The sequence below is a fragment of the Lissotriton helveticus genome, chromosome 4_1 (assembly GCF_964261635.1).
Source record: "Lissotriton helveticus chromosome 4_1, aLisHel1.1, whole genome shotgun sequence".
NCBI classification, from domain to species: Eukaryota; Metazoa; Chordata; class Amphibia; order Caudata; family Salamandridae; genus Lissotriton; species Lissotriton helveticus.
In genome coordinates, this window is record NC_136063.1 from 622,558,335 (window position 1) to 622,584,901 (window position 26,567).

General features: G+C 45.0%; 1 protein-coding gene across 4 annotated transcripts in view; it reads right to left on the reverse strand.

Annotated features, from left to right (window-relative positions):
• CHD7 (chromodomain helicase DNA binding protein 7) overlaps nucleotides 1-26,567 on the reverse strand; it is a 771,490-nt gene that overhangs the window by 107,098 nt on the left and 637,825 nt on the right. For all 4 annotated transcript variants that reach the window (XM_078687262.1, XM_078687261.1, XM_078687264.1 and 1 more), the window contains exons 13-15: nucleotides 8,060-8,236; nucleotides 6,728-6,871; nucleotides 6,142-6,397 (exon numbers count right to left, since the gene is read on the reverse strand). In XM_078687262.1, the coding sequence (XP_078543388.1) occupies nucleotides 6,142-6,397; nucleotides 6,728-6,871; nucleotides 8,060-8,236 (577 nt within the window). The remainder of the gene's footprint in view (nucleotides 1-6,141; nucleotides 6,398-6,727; nucleotides 6,872-8,059; nucleotides 8,237-26,567) is intronic.

A 26,567-nucleotide genomic window follows, 5' to 3' on the forward strand; every position in this document is an offset into this window, starting at 1 on the left:
GTCTGACAGGCAAGTACATACAGAACGCCACAAACGTAGTATCAGTTTTGATGAAATAAGGGGACACTACTTGACATTTTGCAGAACTGAAAAACAAACAATAATCCAGCGTATGACAGCCTGTTTGAAGTTTCTCAACGAAATGTTGCAACAAGTAAGGAAAGAAAACTAGTACCCTCTACAAAAGGCTTGGGATGGCAGAAGAGCATAAGAATACGTTCAAACACAACACAAGCTCTGCAGTCCAAATAGTTCTCCACACTTTGAGTTCAAAATAAAAGTCTCAGAATCGAGCAGAGAGACTGATAGTGGTACAACTACATCAAATATGTGCCTCAGAATTATGGATGATATATATAAAAAGGGTCTAAATGCGGTAGCGACACCACAAAATATATTTTTAAAATAGTAAACTGAACTGGTGCTTAGAAGCCAAACAGAAAAGCAATTTAAAATAAGTGAGAAAGTAGCAAAAGCAGTGTTAAGCCAAATATAAGGCATTTGTTAAAAAATTGAACAAAAATTCATTTTGTATACCACCATGGGGAGTTAATCAGAATAAACCAACATGAATTTGGGTGTCCTCTGCATACCGCTGGAATCTCCATCATGCAGCCTTAAATAGGTCATACAGTAAGAAGCTGCGCACAGCAAGGCCTAGGTGCACTACGCTATCACCATGAGTGGAACTAATTGTGGGGGAGCACTGTGTGTATATGGAATGCTAATAATTTAAAAGTGCAAACGACAGGGCCCATCTGTGTTCATGGAGAGCAAAGCAGCGCAACATGTGCCCAAAACATGCCTCTCCTTCCCCACCTGCCCCTAACCATCGAGAGTCTGGTCCGATACAACACTGCACAGCATTGGAAAAGTTGTTCAAAATATGTGGCAGGGAGGGTGGTAAACTGCTGCGGTGGGGAAAGGGAAAACAGGGATGCAGGTAGGATGCAGCAAGGGAAGGAGGATTAGAAGCAAAACCGAGACTGAAAAGTGTAGATGACAACTGATGGAAAATAAAAAGACGAGCAGAAAAAAGGAGAAGAAATTAAGGAGCTGAGATGACTGGTTGGAAATGTTGCATGGGGAGAAGTCCGAAAGAAACGGTAAGCAGCAGAAATAGAATTAACACGTGTGAAAGAATGGTAGGAGCAAGGAAAACCGTACTGGGTTGGTAGATAAAGGGGATGAAAAGCTGTAGGGGAAGAGGACAATTTAAGTGAAGAGGTGGAGGCATGCTACAGGTACAGGGTGAGAAAATGCAGGGAGAGATGGAGTAAGGAAGCTACAGCCGAAGCAGTAAATAGAAGGAATTGCTGATGGAACAGAAGGAAGTGTGAACAGATCTGTAAGCAGAGAGGGAGAGATTAGGTTGCAACGGGAGAAGTGAAAGATAGAGCCATTTAATAGTAGATAAATAATAACAAGCATTTACAATGCAATGGTTTTGCCTTTGTTAAAGTTAGAGCGATTGGCATTGCTCTTGACATTATTTTTATTTATGTTTTTTTTTAACATAAATAAATGGCATTGTCATTTACAATGCCACTAGCTTTATCTCTCGCAAATGACACACACCAACACCCACAGAGAGCCCCCCCAACACACACAAACCCCCCCCCACACACACACCCACACAGAGCCCCCCCACACACAGCCACACAAAGCCCCCCACACACACCCACACAGAGCCCCCCCACACACACACCTTCTGGCCCATGATCTTTTCTCCTCATCAAAATAACTGCCACACCCCTTTCTTTGTTCTGAAAATGTTAGGTAGCAAGCCATTTCAAATCCAGAGTCGGGCTAACGCCACCCCTGCGCAAAGCACAGTGAAGGGGCGCACGCCACAAACATGTGGGCCTGGCGTTCCGTTAATACCGAAACACCCACCCCCTTAATGAAAGTTGTGGCCTTACTTTGTTTCTACTGGGCCAAGGGGACTTCCAGCCCACAAACGTCTTTTAGCACAAAAAACCTTGTGTGTGTCATGGAGCTAGAGTTCAACCAGTATATCGGACTTGGGAGTGAGTCCGACCACCTAAATGGGGCCCCCACACCACATGAATGCCTCCTCAGATTCTCTCACAACGACCGGGCACAACTGCCCCATATCTCTCCAATCATACATTTCTGCTAAACGCAGCGCCCAGCCCTGAGGTCGGCGCCCCCTCCACAGGACATCGCACAGTGCGACCGCACCAGTGGCAATGCCCTAAAGCCGGCCCACGAGGGCCAGTGCCTGACTCCCGGCGCTGGTGCTTCTCCGCCTCTGACCCTGGCTCTGTGGGCTGCAGGCAGCGCCGCCCGCCCGGCAGCTCGCGCACACAGGCTGGTGGATTCTTTTCCGCCTCCGGGCAGCGTGTGTGGGGTTTTCTTTTCAACTTGAAGTTTCCTGTCAGTGAAATGAGAAAGGGGCGGGGAGGGGGCTGGCGCGGAAAAGGCTGCGCCGGGAGCTTGTTGCTTTGTTTTCGGAAAGCGCACGAGTGTTTCCCGCAGTCTTGGCGAGCTCTCTTCGCATTCAGTTCTAATTCTGTGTGCGAGACGTCTTGACTGGTGATGGCGCCGAGAACCTGACCCACATTTGAATGCACCAACAACCCTGATAACCCAGCTCTTTCTTTCTCCATTTTCTAAAAATGCCCTAAAGTGTCCTCCTTTTCGTCTTTAGACACGTCTACCCCGAACGCCCTGTCTTTAAATAAAAGATTGTATTGTCGCCTGCTTTTACCTCGCTCTATACAAGCAACGTTTAATTCTGCTCTGTAAGTTACTCGGTGCCTAATTTGACAAAGAATAATAACATTCGGTGCCACCCGAGGCTTACGGGTTTCATTGATGGGATCTGCAGAAGGGTAAACCTGTGTGACGGTATGTTTTGTGTCGGTTGTGGAACGGCAGAGAAAGCACGCAGTGACCTTGCCCAGAGAAGTTTGCCGTGAATCGTCTGCCCCGCTCCCGTGCTGCACCACCCCCTCTCCAGCTGCCTCTAAGATGGCGCGGCCGGGATCGGAAGCCGCGGATCTGTGCGCGATGAAGGGGCTGATGTGCCCGCGGCGGCGGCAGAAGGGAGGAGGGCGAGGCGCCTGGAAAATATTAAGAGCAGCAGCGTGTGACCTCCCGTGTGGCTGGCTGCCATGGCCGGCTCATCCCCGGCAGCAGCTCCTGCGGGGAGGGAGGGCGGGAAGAGGCGGGGGCGCCCACTCCCGTTCACCGTACAATGATGAAAGCAGGATGCGCGCGTGTGTGGCGCACACACCAATGGCTTTTAAAAGGGAACCGGCAAACATTTCGCTCACCTTCCGCACCCGACGCTTGAGCAGTGCCTCCGCTGCAAACACTCGCTCCCCAACAGCCGAGAGCTCCATGTCCGTCCCGTTCCCTACAGTGCCGGCAATGCCGGACCAGACTCGGGGGCGTTCCCGGCGTCGCGTGACGTCGGCAAAAGCCAAAGAATGTCGGGAACGCCCCAGTGTCTGGTCCGGCATTGACGGACAGGCCCCTCGTCCAATGGCAAGGCTCCATTTACGGAGCCAGCCAATGAATGAGGAGGGCCGACCCAAAGCACACTACAATTCTCATCAGGTTTTCGCCTGCGCGAAAAAGATGCGCAGAGCGCATCTTTTTGGCGAGGCAAAACCTAAAAAGCGGTCAAAATAGAGCTGATAGAGAATGCTAGCTTCACAAAAGTTGTCAAGGTGAAAAGATGCATGTACTATGAAAGGGAAGAATAAAAGGGGGAGTTACAGAAACAGGTTGGGGAGTGGAGCGTTGCAGGAAGGGTTGACTGGGAGAACAGTAGGAAGAGAGCAGTAGAACTTTGAGAAGTTGCAGAGAAGAGGTAAGTGAAAGACCGAAGGTGAAGTAAGATGAAGAACGTTAAGTATGAAGGAAAATGGAAAACTTAGGGTTCACTGATTATAAAGAAGAACAAAGGTTAAGATGCTGGGTGAGAGAGGAGAAAGGGCTAGAGAAGGGGTGACATGATGTTATTTAGCAACAGGAACAAAGAAGGAGAGGATAAAACACATGACAACATGTTTTCAAGGACTGGGACAGTAGCACAAAGAAAGGCAAAAACAGCAAAACTGGAGAGTCCATTCCAATCTGGCTGCCAAAACCAATATTCAAGGATGCTTACTTATTCAATCAATAATGAAGCAATTTTAAATATTCATTTACCGCTGTTCTTAAGACCCAGAGAGGAGAGTTATCAGAGTTGTGTGTAACGTGTGTGTGTAACACACATAATTGATGACGCCCTCCAAATCCTTGACCGCAATGATTCCTGCCTCCTCATCCTTCTTGACCTATCGTCAGCTTTTGACACGGTCAAGCATGAGAACTTATTGGAGCTGCTAAGCACTAGAATGGGTCTTTCGGGAACTGTTCTCAAATGGTTTTCTTCTTTCCTTCATAACCGGTCGCAGAAGTTCAAGATCGACAATGTGCTATCTAAACCAGTGCCTGCAGATCTAGGTGTCCCACAAGGATCCTCCCTCTCCCCCACACTGTTCAACCTCGTCATGGAACCACTCGCCACCTTGCTCCAAGCATCCAATGTTCAATTCCATATGTACGCCGATGACACACAACTTTACCTAAAGCTACAATCCCCGGAAGATATCAAACTACTGAATTCCACACTTAGCAACACTCAATCCTGGTTGGCCGTTAATCACCTCAAACTAAATGCGCTGAAAACTGAGTTCCTACTCATCTCACCCCCGGCGAAAACTTCCACCACCCAAACGTGGCTCAATAACCTAACAGCACTCAATGTCCAACCTACTATCGTGGACTCAGCGAAATCCCTAGGCATCACAGTTGACGCCAAGCTCAACATGCAACAACACGTTAGCAAAGCCACAAAAGGGGCTAATTTCCAAATCAACACACTGAGGAAACTCAAACCCTTCCTCCCTGCCAAAGACTTCCAAACTGCTGTACAAGCTTTAGTCATCCCTCGCATAGACTACGGAATTGTGGCCCTCAGCGGACTCCCGCTATCCACAACAGCACCCCTAAGAGCCTCCCTGAACGCTGCCGCGAGACTCATTACTGGCTCAAGAAAACATTCGCATATTTCCCCAGACTTAAAATCTCTAAAATGGCTGCCTTTTGAAGCCAGAATACAGCTAAAAATTGCAATAATGACACACTCGGCCGTGCACCACAAAGCACCCAACTACCTCGCGCAAAAGCTGTCTATTTCAGGAGGGTCGAGATCCAATCGTAGTACAAAAAATCTACTTATGAAACCTAGTAGATTCCGGAAAGAAAAAACATACAAGCGCTCCTTCTCAGGAATGGCACCCAGGATTTGGAATGCGCTCCCTCCGGAAACCAGGCTTATCTCCTCCACTGCACTCTTCAAGAAAGAGGTGAAAAGAATCCTTCTGGCCAAGATCTCCTGAACCTTACAGAGACTGGATCTGAGTCTCTGCATCGCGCTGTATCACTGATCACCTTGCCCTTTGGCGCTATCCTCCTACCTAGGGGGTCACTACTATGCTATTCTCTTTCTAACGACCAATATATGCTACGCTTTGTTGTATTTATATTACTTGTTTACCTGACTGTATTTTGATATGTTTCTGTACATTATTGTTAGCTTCTATGTTTAGTGATTACTATATTGCTCCCATTATATTGTTCATTCCTGTTGCCCTTGCCTCTGTGAAGCGCTCTGATATCTGTAAGGATCTTGTTCGCGCTATATAAAACTTTGAATAAATAAATAAATAAATAAATAACGTGAAAGCAGGGCTGAGGCAAATAAAGAATGCATTAAACTGAACTCCCTTCCCTAAGAATATTCTGTAGTAGGACAAACACAATAAAAGATGTCATCTCCTCTGTTCACCCGGGTGAGTCAATGGACCAGGGGTGTGCTGGATCCTTTAGGAGAAATCGCACCAAGTCCAGAAAAGTAGGATTTGGTGCGTGAAAGAGTAATCACTTAAATATTCCAACATCTAATTACAAAAGGAGTTGATCCTTAAAGTTTGCTTTCCTGGACACCATTTTGTTGCTCTAGCATAAAATATTTTGAATAAGAACAAAAATATTTACTACTACCAAAAGAGAAAAGCAATACAGTATTTACTTCATGCATGAAGGTAAATGAAACCTTACCATTTATAAGGTATGGGTGGTTGCAACATTTACGGAGTTCCATCATAGTGTTCAACAGATTAGGTACATTAGCTTGGCCACCACCCTTTGAAAGAAAGGTGAAATTCTTTTCAAGGATAGCACGATAGTATTTCTTTTGGATGTTGGTCAGTTCTACTTCGATTATTGTTTCTTCTTTAGGGGCCAGGTTTTTTTCCACATCTTCCTTGAGTCGTCTCAACATCATTGGCTTCAGAATGGCTTGAAGTTTTTGCACCTAGGAGTCAGAATACAATTACTACACAGGAACAGAACACAAAGGGGAAAAAACAAACTCTTGCTAAGCCAGGTTCCACAAAGGAAGCTTCCCACATCTAATCAATACCATACGATTTATTGAATACAAGTACATCTGAAGCTAACTACAGATTATCACGCTGATCTACTTGTTAAGTACTTAAAATGTTACTAGGAAATATATAGCTCTTTCACGAAAGAATTTGATGCAAAAATTATATCAGCCTTAGAATTAAAAATGCAATGTTATCTTAACTTCATGATTTTTTCAGCAGGCACATTTTATAATATAGTTTAATTCACAAGGTACCTGTTCTTCAGTTTTAAGATCGCCAAATTCGAGCATGAAGTTGGATTCCGAAGGAAAACGCTCTGGTTCTAAGAAATTGAGCAAGCTGAAAAGTTCCTCCACAGTATTTTGCAAAGGTGTGCCCGTCAGCAGTACCTTGTGCTCCTGTGATACAAAAACATAATAGTAACAGATTGTCACTGGTGTCATAAGCCTCTTTTACTTGATTTTCAGCTCCTGACTAGTTTTTCTTGGCAATAAATCCATTGTTTTTATTAGCACCTAAATACAATAAACTGCAATGCACACAAGGCAAAACCTCAATACCAAGCCTGTCTTACACATGTGGCATCAAGCAAAGCATCTCACAGGTAGAGCATTGAGAAAACCGGACTTATTTATGACACAAACTATATATCTATATATACACACATATATATATACACATACACACACATACATACATAGACATACACACACACACATATATATACACATACATATATGCACATACATATGTGTGTGTGTGCGTGTATATATATATATATATATATATATATATATATATATATATATATATATATTTATTTATTTATTTTGTGTCTCGTACATACATTGTTTTAATTTTCTTAGGCACACAGGTTTCTTAAAATCTGCAATTAAAGCGTTGACTTTAGCCTCTTCCTGGACTTGCACCATTTTTCTTAGGCAGTCTAGGTGAGCTCTCAGTGGTTTTAGTGTATTGTTTTGGAAAACCGTTTTGCTTAATATACCCAAAGGTTTTGGGGTACTGTTTTCAGCTGCTATTCCATTCAACATAGCCCCAGGTGAAGTAGAGAGTCTACTTCTACAATCCCAACTCGGGATATCAGTTCAAATACATGTATAACGTCCACAAGTTCAACACCTCAGCAGTGCACGCTTGCTTCCTGCTTTTATTATTGCAGCTGGCGCGTTCCCGTACCCTGCTGATTCAGCGGAGCCAGAAGCAGGACCTTGTGTCAATCACAGGTCGGAAGCTGACTCGGCAGAGCCGGGCATCAGCAGAGTAACTCCACCAACGGCAAATGACAGCCATACAATGGCCAATTACGTAAATGACGAGAATGGAGGTTAGGAAACAACACCCGGCATATTTATAGGAAGAGCAATCAACCATCGTTGCCGTTAAAAGCACAATTCCAGCTTCCACAAAGTAAACAGGAAAATAAGGCGCACCTGCAGCACCAAGAACAGGGCGCAGTGCTCTTTTTGATAGCACTACCTGCTTTTCTTCTAAATATAGGTTTTAAATATACATCTAAATACGATTGACTGACAGAGAAAAAAATATAAAGATATAAAGACACTGACCAGGTCCATCATCTTCAGTCCTTCCAGCAATTTGCAGTTTCGATTCTTCAATCTGTGGGCTTCATCAATAATTACACAGCGCCATGGAATGTTGCGTAGCTCGGGGCAATCCGTCAAAATCATTTCAAATGTGGTAATGATGGCATGAAATTTGTATGCCCCCTTAATAACACGGCCCTGAAAGTAGCAATACTGCACATTATTATCCCACAATCGTTAAGTCACTCATGAAGTTAACAGATCAAAAGTTTGTGATAGGGCACGGATGACTGATTTTTTTTTGCGACAATACATGAATGGAAATTACGCAAGATTCACAACATACTTTTCATTGTAAACATACGATTTCTGAACCAGAATTCCCACGTAGTCAAGTACCTCAGTTTAAAGTGGTCAAACAAAATCATCCCGGCCCCATTAAAAAGTTGATGGCTTGGCATACAACTTACGAATAGCAAACTTTCAAAGCATGCACAGTCATTTCATTATAGGGCATCTTCAGCGTACCCATGCTAAGAATTAGGAAAACACAAACTCGGGAGGCGATTTGGAAACTCAAAACCATACTCGGTGGATGTGCTCGCTGGCGCCATTTGTGCGTACACAGGACTAGCAGCTGCTACCGTTGGCACCTAGTCGTTTCCTATCTCCGGTGTCAACAAAGCAGGTACATTAACAGAAAGCAAAGCGGGTACAATGAGCTCTCTTTGCTCTCTGCAGTTGTCACATCTTGCCCTTCCTCTCAGCAGAAAATAGGAGGGCGCTGTAAGTCACTGGGTGGGAGGTGAAACCAGGGAGGCAAAGGTGGTGAAAGTGGAGGTTATTTCAAATAATCATTTATAAACTGCTGCTCTTCACCCCTGAGGGTATCCGGGCGCTGAGGTTTCACTGGTCTCGGTAGGAAAGCCAGGTCTTGAGTCCCCTTCCGAATTCCACCAGGGAGGGTGATGTTGGTTGGAGGAGGGGTAGGTTGTTCCAGGCCTTGGAGGCGAGGTAGGAGAAGTAACAACCTCCGCTGGTGCTTTGGTGAATGCGAGGAGTGTGTGCGAGGGCCAGGGAGGCAGAGCTCAGGTGTTTGGAGGGTCGGTGAAAGTTAACAATGTATGCTGGCCCCTGGTCGTGCAAGGACTTGTAGGCGTGGGTCAGTATCTTGAACTGGCATTTCTTCTGGATGGGGAGCCAATGGGGGTTCTTGAGGTGAGGGGTGATGAGGGTCAGTTTGGGAGGTTGAGACGTGCTGTTGCGTTCTGTATGGTCCGGCGTCGCTCTTGAGGAGTTGGGTGGTAATGTCAGTGTAGAGCAGGTTTCCGTAGTCTAGCCAGCTGGTGATGAAGGCCTGGGTGATAGTCTATCTAGGTTTTTTGGAGCAAGCGAAGGGTGTGGAAGCAGCAGGTGACTGCATTTATTTGGCCCTTCATGGTGAGTTTTCAGTCAAGGATGATGCAGAGGTTGCGGGTGTGGTCTGTCGGTGTGAATCCGAGCTCAACACTGACCGACTTCAGTCTGGTCAGTATTGAGCTTCAGGCAGTTTCTGCTATCCTTGATGTTGGTGCCCTGACTATGCTGGAAGCAGCACAATAAGTACCAAAATGCTTCTAAATCAATCACGGTTTCTGTTTTTAGGGAGAATCACTGGGCTACGAGGCACGGAAATGGGCTGTGTGGTTCCCAACTACCCAAAGAATTGTAAATATACATAAGGCATTCTACAGGTAGTAGATCTGAAAAAAACAGCTCTTTAACCCATTGGCAGCAACTCAGTTATAATAAAACAATACTCAGTTATACAAAGCATAATTCAGCTAGTAGAAGCCAATCCTTTATAGCACCAAGGAGTGACCGTCCATTTTAAGATGTAATACCCAAACTGGAGAAGTTCACATTTATACTGTAGATCTCGTGGATCCTTCAAAAGCTCAGTCTTGCAAATTAATAAAATTTGTTGGCAGAATGAATGCATTCCGGAACCTAGTTTTGAAATTCAGGAAAATAAAGAAAGAATGCAGATCCTACCTTTCTTTTTGAAGGAGGAAACACATCCCCAACTAAGGATGAGAATCCTAAAAGCAATAAGATCAGAGCCAGGAATCGGAAACACAAAACTTAGAATCTACTTCCCATGGACAATCAATACTCAAGATTCAAAAGACAGCTGGCTTTCAGATGCGCAGAGAGGGGAAGAGAAGCACAGTAGAGCGACAGCTGTAAAAAAAACATGCACTCCTGTGGAGTGCTTAAACAAAAAGATAGAAAAAATGAGTGCCTGAAAAAGCAAGCAGCGTATGGACACAGTATTGCATCCATGCTCCAGGAACAAACACAATAAGAGGAAGGAAAGCTCTCACACACTAACAAATAAGAAACACGCAAATGAGTACAACAAAGCCAAACAGACAGGCTCAAGTCCACAGTAAACTGCCTAGTTGGCAAGACAAACAAAAAAAGAAAAAAAAAGAAAATCACTAAAGCTTGGCTCAACAGCCACACAATACAGTAGACAACACAGTTGTAAACATGTACGGATACAACAAGGCATCAACACTTTCTTGAATAACCAGTTATTAATTGCATACTTCTTTTGGATTTTTAAATATCTCCTCTAGCACTTTGCTTCTTCAAAGGTCATTTAGACACTCAAACATTCAGAGAATTCATGAGAGCTGCTTGGGTGCAAGATTGAAAGGGCGATGATTCCAACTAAAACTAATGGAGAAAAACAGAGTACTGCGTGGCTTGTAGGTAGGTAAAAATCTAGAGTGAGCCTAACTGTTGCGAAGTTATGTAAAATATACAGCAATGGACTTGCAATTAATTAGCATTTTTATTTGAAGATTATAGAATGAATGATGCTGTTAGTGCGTTCAAGGAATGATTCATCGGTTCTGTCAGAAGTTGAAAATCCCCCAATTGTTTTAGCCCATCCAGTGGTGTTCTTAGCAAAAATTCTCTATTAAATTCCAAAATAGTAGAAATTTGACCCACGTAGTCTGTGTTGATGCAAACAGGCTGCACTTATTGTTTTGGTCGTTCATACTGAGCAACTTTCGATCGCTTCGGATAATGTCAGTCGGTTGAGTCAGATTTTTGAAAAAGCCATTTTTTTTAGCTTTGCGGATTTCAAGAAGGTGGTCGTTTGTTATTTTCTCAGGTACGGTGTTCCATAGTCAAGAATGAACTACCACCGATCTGGTTTGATCTGAAAGCGGGATGGTGTGTAATGGTGGAGCGCTCCATCTGAGGTGTTGCATTTGGCTGCAGTACGTGAATTTCCACAATGTCATTTTTCACTGGAGTGATGCGATAAGCATCACCTCAATTTTTATCAGTATGTGGACCAGAGACAATTTAAAATGTCCCCTGTGCACGGACACACTGCCTGCCATATTTTGGAGCGTTGTGCAACGTTATCCTGTTAATGCGGTGTTATATTTTGTTTTTGCCAAGGTTTATGCCATTTCATGCTATCATGGTATGGAATGTTATGTCCCATTATTTTATGTTTGTAGGTTACCGTATTTTCCGGCGTATAAGACGACTGGGCGTATAAGACTACCCCTCTTCCAACGCAGTCACCACATCTTCAACCAATCTGCATAGCCATTTTGAGAATTTATTTTGGGCTTATTAGTGATTCTAGCCCTCCTCCGTGACATGAAGTGTAATGAACTGTCCTGTTCCTATATATTTTGAATATGTGCATAGTCCTGTTGGTGCCCAATCTTGGTGTCTATAGTTTACCCGTTACCATATATTCTGTAGAATGGAACAGTCAAAGTGGAGGTGGTGTATAAGTTGTGACGTTGGCTGCACTGTCGGTAGTGGGGTTGCTCTCATACAGGATAATGGATGTTTAGGATTATGGCACTTATTTTTGTACAGTACCTTCATGAGGAAATTCCTACCCATGATCTTGCTAGCATTAAGAGAGTAGGAAAGCGGGTGAAGGAGGTCTCTGGAGTTATCGTAGTTTTAGTACAGTGTGCCATTGGATCTTGTCTTTTAATCCTGTCTTGTTAATGGACATGCAATTGCAGGAAGCTGGCTCTGTATATACTATACCAAAGTGAGGTATAGTGTGCACAGTCTCCAGTGGAACTCCAAAGGTAGGCAGAGGTAAAAGTAGAGAGCACCTTATTCTAGGTTTGTGGTAGTGTGGGAGAGCAGTAAGGCTTTATCAGAGGACAGTGTTAAGCATTTATTGTACACACTCAAAGACTGAACTCAAACCAATTGTTTGTATAAACAATATAGCTTTAGTCGCAATTTTATTTTTAGAACCAAATAAAAAACAGTGACTTATAAACATAAGGCTGTTTGTCATCAAACATGTACGGTAAACATAAAACAGTGCAAGTGGATTAAACTTTTCACAACTCCAAGCTATTTTTACAGGATTTGCTGGCGTGACAATTTCCCTTTAAAAGCCTTAAAAATCCTCCTCTTCGTCATCTGATAACATAAGTAAATCAATGAGATCTTGTGATACATTTGTAAAGCAGTCATCGTATGGATCTAATTCCGTATCAGATGGTGTGGTCTCGGCTTCGGCTTCCTCTTCATCTTGCCACAAGTAGTCATCCTCCATACCATCTAATGAATTTGATATGCCACACTTCTTGAAAGACTTGAGGACTGTTTCTGCATCAATATCATTCCAGGCTTTTATGACAAACTTGCACAAAACATCCAACTGTGGAGCACGCATGTTTCCTCCTTTTGTGAATGACTTTTCGCCGCTAACCATCCACTCATTCCACTGTTCTCGAATGCGATCTTTAAATGGCTTGTTTAGGCACACATCCAGGGGCTGTACCAACGATGTCAATCCTGCAGGAATAACTGCCGCATCTGTTTTTATTCTTGCCAGCCTGTGCTGGGAGTTAAATGAGCCCTGAGCATATCCCACACCAGTAGACTACGTTTTTGAATAAGTCCACCTGGTCGCCTGCTCCATACATTATCAAGCCATAGCATTACCCCTTCTTCATCCATCCAGCCTTTTTCATTCACATGTACAAAACAACCAACAGTAAACTTGAGTTTCGGCATTGTTTTTCTTTTAAAAATAATCATTGGTCTCAGTTTGGTGCCATCAGTTGTGCATCGTAGTATCACAGTAAAACTGGACTTCTCATGTCCTGTTTTTATTAAAATTATTTTTTCACCTTTTGGATGGACAGTTTTATTTGCACCCATATCAAAATTCATTGGAGTTTCATCCATATTTCGAATACTACTTAACGCATAGCCATGTTTATTGCGCTGTTGTATTACGTAGCGATGGAAACTATGTACTTTGGCATAAAGATCTACAGGTAATTTTTGTGGAATTTTCGTCTTTTGCCTCAGTACCAGATTATGCCTTCCCAATAATCTAGTACACCAGGATACAGTGGCCTTAAAGCTGTTGCTGTGATCTGGGTTAGATTTGGTCCACTGAAGTGCAAACAAACGTATTTTATTTTGTGTCACTACATAACCGCTTTGGCGATGCTCATTCACCATGTCTGCTATATGTTTTTCGAGTTCTGGCCAATGTGGGGTGCCTCTTCTTAATGCACACTTACCCCTTGGCATACTCCTTAATGCTTTTTCATTTGCTTTCCAGTCCCGAACCATCTTTTCTGTTACTCCATATTGTCTTTCAGCAGCACAGTTATTATGTTCCATGGCAAAGTTTACAACTTTAAGTTTGTAACTGGCTTCATATTTCTTTCTTCTTGCTGCTGGAGCCATGATGGGTTCTTGACTGTTAGCCATTTTTATACTGTACTGTATGTACCGTACTGGTGCTGTACTGTATGAACCAGGTACAGATACTGGTGCTGTGCTGTACTGTACTGTATTCACCACCACCTGTATCTGCTCACCAGATTGACTGCCTTCCCTGTTTACAACAACCAGCCAATCATGGCAAGCTGGTACCTGTTTTTCCTGTGCACACTGTCCAAAGGGTGTGTTATTTTTCTGATTGTTTAGATGTAGCTTTGTATAAGGGTCAGTGTAGTTATTGAAGTGTGCATACATATAGGGCTCTGCTATTGGAAAGACACGCCAGTGTATTTTTTGTTATGTGAGTGATTTGATTTTTTACTGGACACCCTACCTTCTCCCTCTTTCTTTCCCCGCAGTGTGAGGAGCCTACTGGCAGCCTAAGAGATTTACGGTGTAGCGACATACATATTAGCTAGCACCAGGTATTCAGTAGGTTACTACTTTAGTAGTATTATTTTTACCGGTATATATATATTTTTATTCTCAAAACGACAAATTTGGGCATATTAGGCTTCTCCCCCCCTTTTCACATACTGCGCAAAGACAGTGGCCCTCTAGTCGCTTATTGCGTATGCTTTAGAAATACAGTCCTCTTTCTATGGCCATTAATCACGCACTGACTCTACTCTCCTTCCGATGAACACGAGATTCATCGGATACGGAGAGAGAGACGCCAGACTAGCACACGTGCACGCTGTGTTTTTTTTTTTTAAATGTATTTTTATTAACATGAAGGCATATGTTATACATACAATATCATAATCAAGTTTCAATTTTGTAGTTTGTACAGTCACGTATTGGTAGAGTGGTCTCATGAATGTGCATAGTAATTTACGTTTAGCGTAGGCTCAAAAAGGCATATGGATGAGTGCTATCAACTGTCCTGAACACAGTGTCCTGAATCCAATGTCAACGCTTCATTCTACATATGCTGTATCCATATAACCCTCAATTTATAAGCGGTACTTTGTTTGTGCGACATCGAAATAAGAAGAAATAAAGAGAAAATTAAACCTAACTATTGTCATCACATCCTTATCACTGTACACACGCCCACAACCAATCATCAGTCACCTTGCTTGTTATCAATGTTGTTTGCAATCGAACCTTAGGAATACTGCATGTTGTAGTACAGATAATTTAGCAACCAAGCACCCAACACTTCAATCTTCCTCCTCTTCCGTGTCTATGTTCTCGTCCTCAGGCAATGGCTCACAGATGTCCCCTCTATAGACGTTCCACGGCATCCAGACCTTATTCCATTTACGGGGGCAGGCCCTGAGTTCATACACTGCCCTTTCTGTCACCATAAGCATGTCCATGTTTTTGGTCCATCTAGCCGACGAAGGCAGCTCCATAGCACCCCACTTCTGTGCAATGTCCCGCTTGGCCACTGTCATGGCCAGTGTAGCCCACAGCAGGCCATACCTGTCCAGGTCATTGGGGTCCCAGATGTTCAACAAGCATTTACGGGGTTCGGGCACAACAGAGATCTTTAGGGCCTGGGAGACAGTGCGCATAATTTGCCGCCAGAATTCCTGTATCTTTGGGCAGTCCCACAGCGTATGGAATAGCGTCCCCTCCTCCCCGCAGCCTCGTAGACAGAAGGGGTGTGGTGCCCTATGTATCCTGTGGAGAAGTGTCCTAGTGCAGGGCTCGACAAATCCACTCGCCCGCTCGCATTTGCGAGTGAGAATGGATGAGGACGAGCTATTTTTAGGTCCTACTCGCCCTTTCTGGCGAGTAGGAAGTCAAACTAACTTTTGTCCTCTGTCTTTGAAAACAGAGCAAAAGTGACAAGATAACACAATTTAAAGGCATTTTTATTGCTCACAAAGGGAATGAGCAATAAAGATGCCTTTAAATCTTGTTAGCTTGTCACTTTTGCTCCGTTTTCAGAGACGGAGGTCAAGTGGGTTGCAGTCAGGTCGAGGGGATTTTCCATGGTACCAGACTTGCAGGACTAGTACCATTTTTCGGATTAGTCGAGCCCTGTAGTGTAATAAATGCGGTGCAGAATTTTGAGTTGTACCAATCTGAATTTCGCCGAAATGCCTACCTCTCTCGGTGACGCAAGCGCTTCATTCCATTCCGACTCATCTATCTGTCCTATCTCTTCCACCCATTTCTCCTTAAGTTTTAGTGTGGGGTCTTCCAGATTATTAACCAGCTTTTTGTATGTGAGAGAAGTTGCACTCTGCGACATAAAGTCTGTCAATAGTCTATCCTCTAACGGTGAAGACTCTGGCACTTCAGTGTCAGCAGGTATTGCTTGAAGCAACGCGTGGCGTATCTGCATGTACCTGAATGTCTCATTGGGGTTGAGGTTGTATTGTTGTCGGAGTTGTGAGAATGCAATCACTGTGCCCTTGTCCCATAAGTCCCAAACCATGGAGATCCCTATGCGGTCCCATTGAGTGAACCCCTTCCATGCTCTGAGGTTTCCTAACAATTTTGTGTCCCATAGCGGCGTCATTTTAGTGATTCGTCCTTTCCAACCCAGTTTTCACGCTGTGTTTTTTGATTCCCGGATATGTTATCCAATGTCAATGAGCGTTGTTTCCACTCCTATAGATTTGGCTCCGAAGCAACATTAATTGTATACCTAGGCGCCCCAATTTTATTCCCTCTGCAACTAGTTCCAAATGGCCGCCTTTCAATCTGGATGGCTCACCAGGGTGTCAAAGGGATGTTTAACACAATGACGCTATGCGCAAACCAGGATATTAGCTTTATGTTGGAGCACGAACAGTGCCGGTAACCAGTGTTCTAACCGGGGAGGGCACACAGCTCGGCAATCCACGTAAATGAAGATAGGGATGATAATGAGGTCCCTCTTGCACTTATGGTGCATCCACAAGCGGCACCAGGCTCCCTCGAGGCAGTGTTATGGCGGTCTACAGTGTTGTGGCGGCTGAATCTCGGCATATAAGACGACCCCCGACTTTCGAGAACATTTCAAAGGGTTAAAAAGTAGTCTTATACGCCGGAAAATAAGGTATGTTACATAATACAATGATATCCATTGCTCTGCCACGCTCAACTAGATCAGGCCATGTTAGATTACGTTAGGCTATCATTTTTATTGTGTGGACAAACCTTGTCTCTAGTATCTTTGATTTATATTTTATGCATAGGACCAAGTTTCAAAGACCAATGCAAAGCAAGATGCTGTAACATAATTGGTTTAATACGCCCATATTTAAAAGACAGACTTGGCAATAGCACTGCAAATAACACTACAGAGTGTACATTCACTGCCTCATGTTGCAGAACAGGCGTGGCTCTCTTTCAAGATTACTTCTCAGGCTGTCCTTTAGACACAGCATGTATGCTTCTCCCTGCAGTTGCCCCAGGACTGGTTCGAAGCAGTACTCGCAATGTGGGCCAATAAAGTGCAAGATTTCTGCACATGGCTGTTATTTACCTTCCTGAAGCAGCAATCCGAGACAAACAAGAGGGTAGAACTGAAGTAGAAGCTTCCTCATCTTGAAAAACAGAAACTACAGTCACACACTCATAGCTACCATACACCACACTGGACATTTTAGGAAGAACTAATCAGCAGTCCCCTGCTAACAGTTTTCATGGAGTTTCTAAGGGTAGCCCTCTTTCCATAACACTCACTTTAATGTCTAGGTCTCCTCCCTCCAACCACATAAATTCAGGCAATACACTTACAATGTCTGGGAAGCTCACGCCCCACCGCTGTAACCCCCCCCCCCCCCCCCCTCCATCTTGTGCCATGCCAATCCAGGGAGGAACCAAAATAGATCCAACAGACTAATACACAGACCCTCTCACACACACGTCTACTACCATACAAGTATTACATGCTCACTGTATACATACTCAGGATGTCAGTTTCAGGCTCTGCTATTGCTATGATCATGAGACTACAACTGCCATGGAGAGCTGCCTAAATTTCAATATTTACTTATATAGGAGTCCAATTATTACTTTACCCTTCCAGAGCAAATTGGATGGCATGCAGGTCTAGCGGATTTATGTAGTGCACTGGACACCCAGTCCCCTAATTGCCACCTTGAGCCCCTCTGTTTCTTCAGCTACTCAAAGTACAGGAATACATGTATCCCCGATTTACGAAGATGGCCCTCAATCACTGACATGACCTTTGTAAAGTCTTCAGGGGTCAGTATAAGGCCAAAAGGTAGAGGGATGAACTGGAAGTGGACTGGTGCCACAACAAAGCAGAGATACTTTCTGTGAGTCTGCAGGGCTAACACATGAAAGTATGAAGGTATGCCATGCAATACTAATGATCCAAGTAGTATCTTCTATTGTGCTATGGTTCATCTTCAACTTCTTATTGAATAAGTTACTTACCTTTCTGTAATGATGTATCTGGTAGAGACATATTCTAGTTTTAGATTCCTCAACCTTGTGAATGTCCCCCAGGCCTCAGTCTGGATGTGGAGATTTCTCATCAGCAGTACCCCAGTGTGTCGGGTCGGCTCCACATTCGTCGTTGGCGGAATGATGCCGCAAAACTTCTATAGACGCTGTCCAAGCACTGACGTCAGTTCTTAACTTTTTCCACGCCAGAAGCGCAGAGCCATAAAAGACACTGACCACTGGTGCTTCAAAACTAGGGCCTTTAGGGGAATCCCGATCCCTAGAAAACAGTCCACGGAGCAGGGAGGAGGGCTGGGGTGATAAGGATTTTACAGTAGAATATGCCTCTACCAGATACATCATTACTAAAGGGAAGTAACTTAATTCATCTGATAGAGGATAAAGTCATAGATTCTTTACCTTGTGAATAGATACTTCAGCAATACCAACCCTGGAGGAGGGTCTGCGAACCAAGATCACACAAGGAAGTCCTGCAGAATCGAACAGGCATAGTACACGTTCCTCAGGACTTGGCTGTCCAGGCAGTAGTGTCTGGTAAACATGTGCAGGGATGCCCACCTTGCTGCCTGCAGATATTCAGTACTGGAACTCCGCCTGCTAATACAGTGGTTGCAGCTGTTGCTCTTGTAGAGTGAGCACGCAAGCCCACAGGAGGTTTCTTCTTTGATAATGTGTAGCACAATTTAATGCAGAGGACAACCCGTCGAGAGTTGGTCCTTTTCTGAACTGTCCGGACTTTCTTGGCACCCACATAAAAAGTTGATCATCCATCCGGAAGTCTTTGGTACGTTCAAGATAAAAAGACAACACACATTGACTCCAGGAGGTGGAGTCTCTTCTTTCTTGGAGGGATGCGGGGGTGGGTAAAAGGTGGGCAGAGTAATGGATTGTCCCACATGAAAACGCATGACCACCTTAGGAAGGAACAAAGCTTCTGTACGAAGTACCACTTTATCTGGATGAACAGACAGCTAGGGAGGCTTGAAAGATAGAGCCTGCGAGCAGAGGTAATAGCAATATGGAAAGCAGTCTTAAGGGTTAGAAGTCTGAGAAGGTAATTTTGAAGATGCTTGAATGGAGCATACAAGAAAAGTCAAGTCCAAATTTAAACCCCAGGAGGGCAAAATGTAATTCCCATGGGGGCAAAATTTAAATCCCATGGGGGCATTATAAAAGGAGATGGAGGAAACAAGTTAGTAAGGCCCTTAAGGAATCTGTTGACAAATGGAGATTTGAACAAAGAAGAATGATGTGGAAGTCTCAGAAAGGTAGAGATAGCAGAAAGATAACCCCTTAATGGTGCCCAAAGCAGACCCCTGCTGGGCCAAAGAAAGTATATACAAGAGAACTTCCGAAAGAGGGGTAGAAAGGGGGAATCAGCAGCCTCTGCTGTACACCATGCCACACATTTGTTCCATCTACAGGCATATACCATTTTAGTGGAGGGACGCCTGGCTGCCAAGATGACATCACAGACTTCGGGTGGAAGTTCGAAAGCTGTAAACTGCAGCTGCTCTATCTCCACACAAGGAGGTGGAAGCTGGAAAGGCTCAAAGAACCGTCCCTCGCTACTGCGACAGAAGATCCTCCAGAAGGGGCAGTCTGATTGGAGGATCAATGTCCATGCTCAGAAGGTCGCAATATCAGACTCTTCGTGCCTAATCCGAAGCCAAAAGAATGAATTGAGCCCGGTCATGCTGGTTTTTCTTGAGCACTCTGGGCAGAAGTGGTATCGGTGGAAAGGCGTAGAGGAGGCCGAAGCTCCACATTGCCGAGCAAGCGAGTGCCACCTTGGAAACTCCAACACGCAATACTGCTGACATTGTGTGTTCTCTTTGGAGGGGAAGAGATCTAACCAAAGCTCTCCCCACCGATGAGACCTTGCTCCCCCTCCAGATGAAGATGCCATTTATGATCTACCATGCACCGACTGCGGAGTTCGTACGCCCTGGCGTTCAGAGAACCCGCCAGGTGGTGAAACACCAGGGATATGTCCTAATGTTCCAGCCATGTCCCACCTGTCCAACGCGAACACTTGATCGCCCGGAGCGGGGTGGCTGGCGGTTTTCTGTCACCAGGAACCCCTGTGCTGGGCTTGGAGTAAGTGCCCAGAAGGACATTAGTTAGGGCTTCATTAAAGGTTAAAATGATTTGAAAGTAGAAGCCGCAGGCCGAAGCATCACTGTCAGGAGGTTAGCCCTGACTGCCGCCTAAGGGAGCTGGCGGCCAAGGATCTTGGCTACCCTTCTCACCACAACTGCGTAGGTGGCTCCCTCCTCCGTAGCCACAGTGGGGGGAGAAAGCAAGCCAGTGTCAGGGGAATTATTCAACCCACTGGCCTTACCCAGGTCCATCTGCCAGTCCATATGGTGTTCAAGCTGGTCTATTAAAGGGTCCAGCTGCACCTCCCATTCTTCTTCACCACCTCCTAGCACAAAATCAACACCAGGGATGAACACAGGAACAAAAGATAAAAAAATCATCGTCGGTCTGGCTCAGTGTCCACGTCAGGGATGGGGTCGATGTCGACCGACAGCCCGGTCTACGCTGGGAGCATTGTCACCGGGACCGACGTTTGGCCGAATCAGACAACGGATCCGCAAGGCCCTCCGGACCAAAGGCTGAAGCACCCGGCGTCGAAGGCCTGGGGCCCCTAACAGACTCTACAGGGCCCAAAGGTGCCCCAGCAGAATTGGCATGCCCAAAATCGAGGTGGAGGACCTCATAAAATTGCCTTAATTGAACAGGAGACGCTCAGGCTACCGGAAAAGCAGCGCGGCACAGAGTAGTCTTAGTAAGAGGCTCGGTGTCCCACGCCGGTCGATGGAAGGGGTGGATTCGAAGAACGTCTATGCTTCTTCTACTACTTCTTGCGGTTACCGGACTGCCCAACGATTTAGAATGGGACGATGAGTGCGGGCTTCGCGACAGTTCTCTGAACCTTCCTCTCTAACGAGAACAGGAGTTCGGATTCATCATCTGGCAGTCAAAGCACAACTTTGAGTCGTGGTTGCGCTCCATACACCCATGGTACATGTGGTGCAGATATGTCACGAACATCATCCGATGGCAGGATCCGCAGGGCTTGAATCGGGTCCTACATTGTGACATCTAGATGATACCAGGAGTCCAAGACTCAGAAAAAATATTGACAAAAGTAAAAAAAAAAAAAGAAGGCTAGGCAAAAAATTGCTAAGGGGTAGCTGTCTCCGGATCTGCGCACAGGCTGGCGCAGAAAAAAAGAGAACCGACTCCAGCATACCCAGTAGGAGTCTATATAGGTCCCGCTACATAATTTCCGCTGGGCACAGCACCGGTCGCGGAGCCGACCGATGCTGCCTACCGATGCGCAGGGGTACTGCTGATGATAAATCTCAGGATCCAAACTGACTTCTGGGGAAAATTCACAAGGTAAAGAATCTACAACTAGTCAATCAGATAAGGGAGAACTTCAGATAGCAGTGGTCTAAAATCTATCTCCAGTCCCTCTCCTGCTTGGGGGCTATTAAGTAATATGAGTAACAGCCCATTCCACACTTGCTTAGAGTACAATCTTCGCCCCCATGGTGAGCAACAGTTCCTAGGAAAGGTGTCTAGCAACATCTGGGTGCGAACAGATGGGATATGTGAGGAATAGGTATAACCAAGATGGACAACCTGAAGGACTCCGGTCTGAAGTGATCAAGTGCAAGTGAGTTAGCAAGGCTTTATCTCGTCCCCTCGCAACGGCACACATGCAAACTAATTTGCGCAAAGTTATTATCTAGCTCCTTAGTCAATACAGAAATAAGCAAACGGGTCATGTCCCAGTAGTGATTGTAGAAGCCCAACATGCAGGCGGCATTAGAATGCAGCTTGACTGCTGAAGAAAAAAAACATTGCTGCATCAATGCTATTGGATTCCTTAATGCTGAGTCAAAGAGTTAGGATTCACATTGCAAGTAGAGGAATGTACTACATGGCTCTCTGGCGTGGGCTGCAGTGTCATCTTGGGGTCACCTAGAGCTAATAGATGGTGCATGGCAACGTGGCAATTTACCAATGGTGCCGAAAATCATTTTGCCTAGGCTGATCATAAATCAGCCAGTCACAGCCTTATCAAGTAGAAGGGTCGAGATTACAAAATCTCAGTAACAATATCAGACTTAGTCTCCACCATGGGGAGGGTTCGTTCTAGCACTTCTGCCACCCCTCTTGATACAGTAGTTAAAGAAACACTTTCTTTGGTCTGAGATCCCAAAGGTGAATCAATGACGGACTCTGGTCTGTAAACAAATATGTAAGGCAGAATCAACATGAGGAGACAGTCATTTATTGTCCGTCTCCTCATCATAATTAAAAATCCTGTTATGCTTCAGAGTCAGACTCAAAAATATCTTCTATTAGCTTGAATATTATTGCCAAGGTAGAGTAACTGGAGGAGTGGCGTGCTCCACAACAGTATGCATGTTTATAGTAGGACATGGGCCATACACCTAGCCGAAGAAGGACTGCAGTCCTTAGTCAAGCTCGGATTCAGTGATGCAAAAGGGGGATCAAGGGGTAAGGCCTGTAGCACAGGAATGGGCACCGCTCACAGTCACAAACATAGGAAAGGCTGTCTTCTGGGACTTGGGGTAATATCACTGCACACTGCTAAGAAAGAAATAAAGTTCAAAATCCCTTTGATAAAGAGCCAAACTTGGTACGAGTGGTGCTTCAGATCAGGATCAAAGGGCACAGAAAGAAGGGGAGTCAATGTCACCATGCAGGGATGGCACCTATGTGTGGTTTTGTGTCATGGTCTGAAGCAGGATGTAGTCTTGAGGAAGGCAGATGTCCCCTCATGCTGATGCATAAGAGCTACTGCAGAAGAGGCTGGCTCCTAGGGAGATTCACAAGGTGGGGAATATGTGGTTCATAATATCTATCAGAAAAGTTCTGTTAACATCATGATCACATTATAAAATACAGAAAACTATCTATCCACAAATATTGTTTTGAAGTGGCTACACCCACACAAGTGTTAACTAGGAAGATTTTCAATACCCTTTCTACATCTAAAGAACGTAAAAACACACAGAGTTGTGCTAGAGATGCTGTGAGGCATCAGGCACTTTAGTACACCCGTTACGGCATTGCCCGAAGTTGCACACTTACTGGGGACAGATCCTTATCAAGGCAGATTGTGCACTTAAAACACTCATGTCAAGGGATCCGGTAGTGGTCCTACTGAGTCTGCCATATGAGGGAAGAAAACAAGTTACTTACCTGTAACTTTAGTTTCCCAGTATTGGTAACTTTCATAGATTCCCATAGCTTGTATCATTCCCTGTCGGAATTGGAGCCTCAGTAAACAAAGAATACCATAGCAGTAGGTACAAAAGAGAAAGAAAAGCCTAGGCCTCACTTCATTTTGTAGCATATCCACCTCTTTTCCTAAAAGAGACCAAAAACCTGCAACAACAAATCAGATTAGCCTCACCCCATAGAACTCTCCTGAGAGAACCTCGGATTTTCGTAGCCGTTGTGTAACAGTAACCACATCTGCTGAAGGCTGTGCTTTCCCAGGAGAGGAGGGTGGGCGCATGAGAATCTATGAAAGTTACCAATACAGGGGAACCAAAGTTACAGGTAAGTAACTTGTTTTCTTGCCCCAGTATTGGAACTTTCATAGATTACCATAGCTTGTATCAGAGTAGCTGGCAGTAAGCAATGAAAGCACATTTTGTGACATAAATATCGAAATACCTCATTATCCATACATTCATAAGAAGTAAATAGACATTGAAACAGTAGTCAGTAAACATTATCAGACACAAAATGTGCAATACTAGGGAGGAGGGATAGAAGGGAAAGCTCACCGCTCATTGGAAGCGATTCCTCAGAACTGCCTGTCCCACTGCCACCTCACTCCTTGTGGAAGAGTCCAAGCAGTAATGCTTTGTGAACATGTGGGCACTGCTCCATGTAGCTGCCCTACAAATGTCCTTGATAGGAACTCCAGCGAAGAGAGCAGCAGCAGATGAAACTGATGTCGTGGAGTGAGCTCGTACATGTCTTTCTAGCGGCTTACCCGCCGCTTGGTGGCAATAGTGACTTGCACTTGAAATCCAACGTGAGATTCCTTGTTTTGAAAGGGGAAACCCTTTGAGGAGCACTATAAGCAACAAAGAGTTGTAAAGATTTCCTGAAATCCTTTGTGCGTTCAAGATAAAATTTCAGACACCTCTGGACATCCAAGGAATGCAGAGACCTTTCTGCTGGAGACTAGGTCGAGGGAAGAAAGATTTCAGAACTACTGGTTCATTCAAATGGAAATCCGAAGGGACCTTTGGAATAAATTTCGGATTTGTTCTTAGAATTAGAGTGTCGTTTTTGAACTGTAAAAAGGGTTCCATAATGGTGAGAGCTTGCAGTTCTCCAACCCTCCTAGCGGACGTCAAGGCTAAAAGGAGGGCCACTTTCCATGATAGAAACTTTAGATCCGCTCTGTGAATAGGCTCAAACGGAGGTCTCATGAGATGAGCCAGAACCAAGTTAAGTTGCCACATCGGAGGCCGAACTGGAGGGAAAACCCTGAAAAGACCTTTCAGGAATTGTTGACAATCCTAGCGGACAAGAGAGAAGGACCTGAAACTGTCCGCCTGAATTTAGAGATAGCCGCTAGGTGTACCTTAATGGAGGAATGTGCCAGGTCCGACTTAGCCAGAGAGCATATGCAAGGCAATATCTGATGAGGAGCAGAAGAGAACAGATGGAGGTTCTCTCGGCGGCACCATAAGCAGAAACGTTTCCATTTCACGCGATAGGTCTTATTTGTACTCCGTGTGCGGGCTTGAGATAAATGTCCTTACACTCCTGAGGGATATTTAAACTCTGGAATTCTCGGTGCTCAGGAGCCACGCTGTCAACTGGAGAGAGCTCGGATCTGGATGCACCACTTGGCCCTGGGACATTGTCAATAGAGATGGAATGGGCCGTAGATGAACCGGCTGATCTTGAGAGAGCAGGAGAAGCTCTGTGAACCAGAATTGGCAGGGCCATGCAGGTGCAATTAAAATCATTGTGCAGGGTTCTGTCTTGAGTTTCCTGAGTAGCCTTGGAATAGGGGAACTGGAGGAAAAACAAATGCGCCTGATCAGACCATCGAAAGAGCATTCCCCAACAAGCCATGATGGTGATCCCTGCTTGCATAGAACCGGCATTTCCTGTTGTCTGGGGTTGCGAACAAGTCTATGGACGGAGTGCTCCAATGCGTGAAGATGCCATCGAGTGTGTCCTGATCCAGTTCTCACTCGTGACAGACTGATTTCAGATGACTCAATGTATCCGCTGTCGTGTTGAGGGTGCCTGGAAGATGTTCCGCTGAGAGAGAAATTGTTTGGAGAATTGCCCATTCCCATATCTCCTGGGCCTCTTTTGAAAGAATTTGAGATCTTGTTCCGCCTTGTTTGTTCACGAAATGCATGGCCGTCGTGTTGTCCGTACGGACCAGCAAGGTGGAATTCCGAATCCTCGGAAGGAAAGCCTGCAAAGCCAAATGAATTGCCCTGAGCTCCTGAAGATTGATGTGAAGAGTACGCTGCTCGGGCGTCCAATGATCGCTTACTTGTAAGGTCCTGCAAAACAGTTCCCCAACCCTCCAGCAAGGCATCTGTGGTCTGAACCAAGGGAGATGGAGCAATCCTGAACGTGAGACCTTTCGAGATATTGTCTTTGATCATCCACCAATTGGCTGCTTCTCTCATAAGAGGTGTGACCATTACCTTGTCGACGAACGCAACTTCTGCCTGGCGCCATTGCATGTCCAGTTGTTCCTGCAAATGGCGCATACGCAGCCTGCAATGCTGAATTAAGGGTATGCAGGATGAAATCGATCCTAGGAGAGACTTATATAGACGGACCGACAGGGATCGTCTTCTTTGCAATTGAAGAGCAGAAAGAATCAGCCTTTTTTGCCTTTCCTCCGATGGGAAAGCCTTGCAGCATATCGTATCCAGAATGGACCCTAGGAATCTAGCCAACCTGGATGGGAGAAGAACAGACTTGTCCTTGTTGAGTTGAAGACCCAGTTGATTGAAAAGTTGAATGCAACTTTTAACTGCTTTTGTAGTGGCTTGAGAAGATGGATCTTTTATCAACCAATCGTCTAGGTAGGGAAAAACTTGTAGAGACTGCCTTCTGAGAAACACTGCCACCGGGGCCAATACCTTTGTGAACATCCGTGGAGCGGATCGGAGCCTAAAAGGCGGGACTTTGGATTGAAAGTGGCTTTCGACTACTGTGAAGCTTAAAAATAGTCTGCTAGCTGGGTGGATCGGAACGTGGAAGTATGCGTCCTCGAGATCCAGAGTCGCCATGTAGTCTCCAGGAT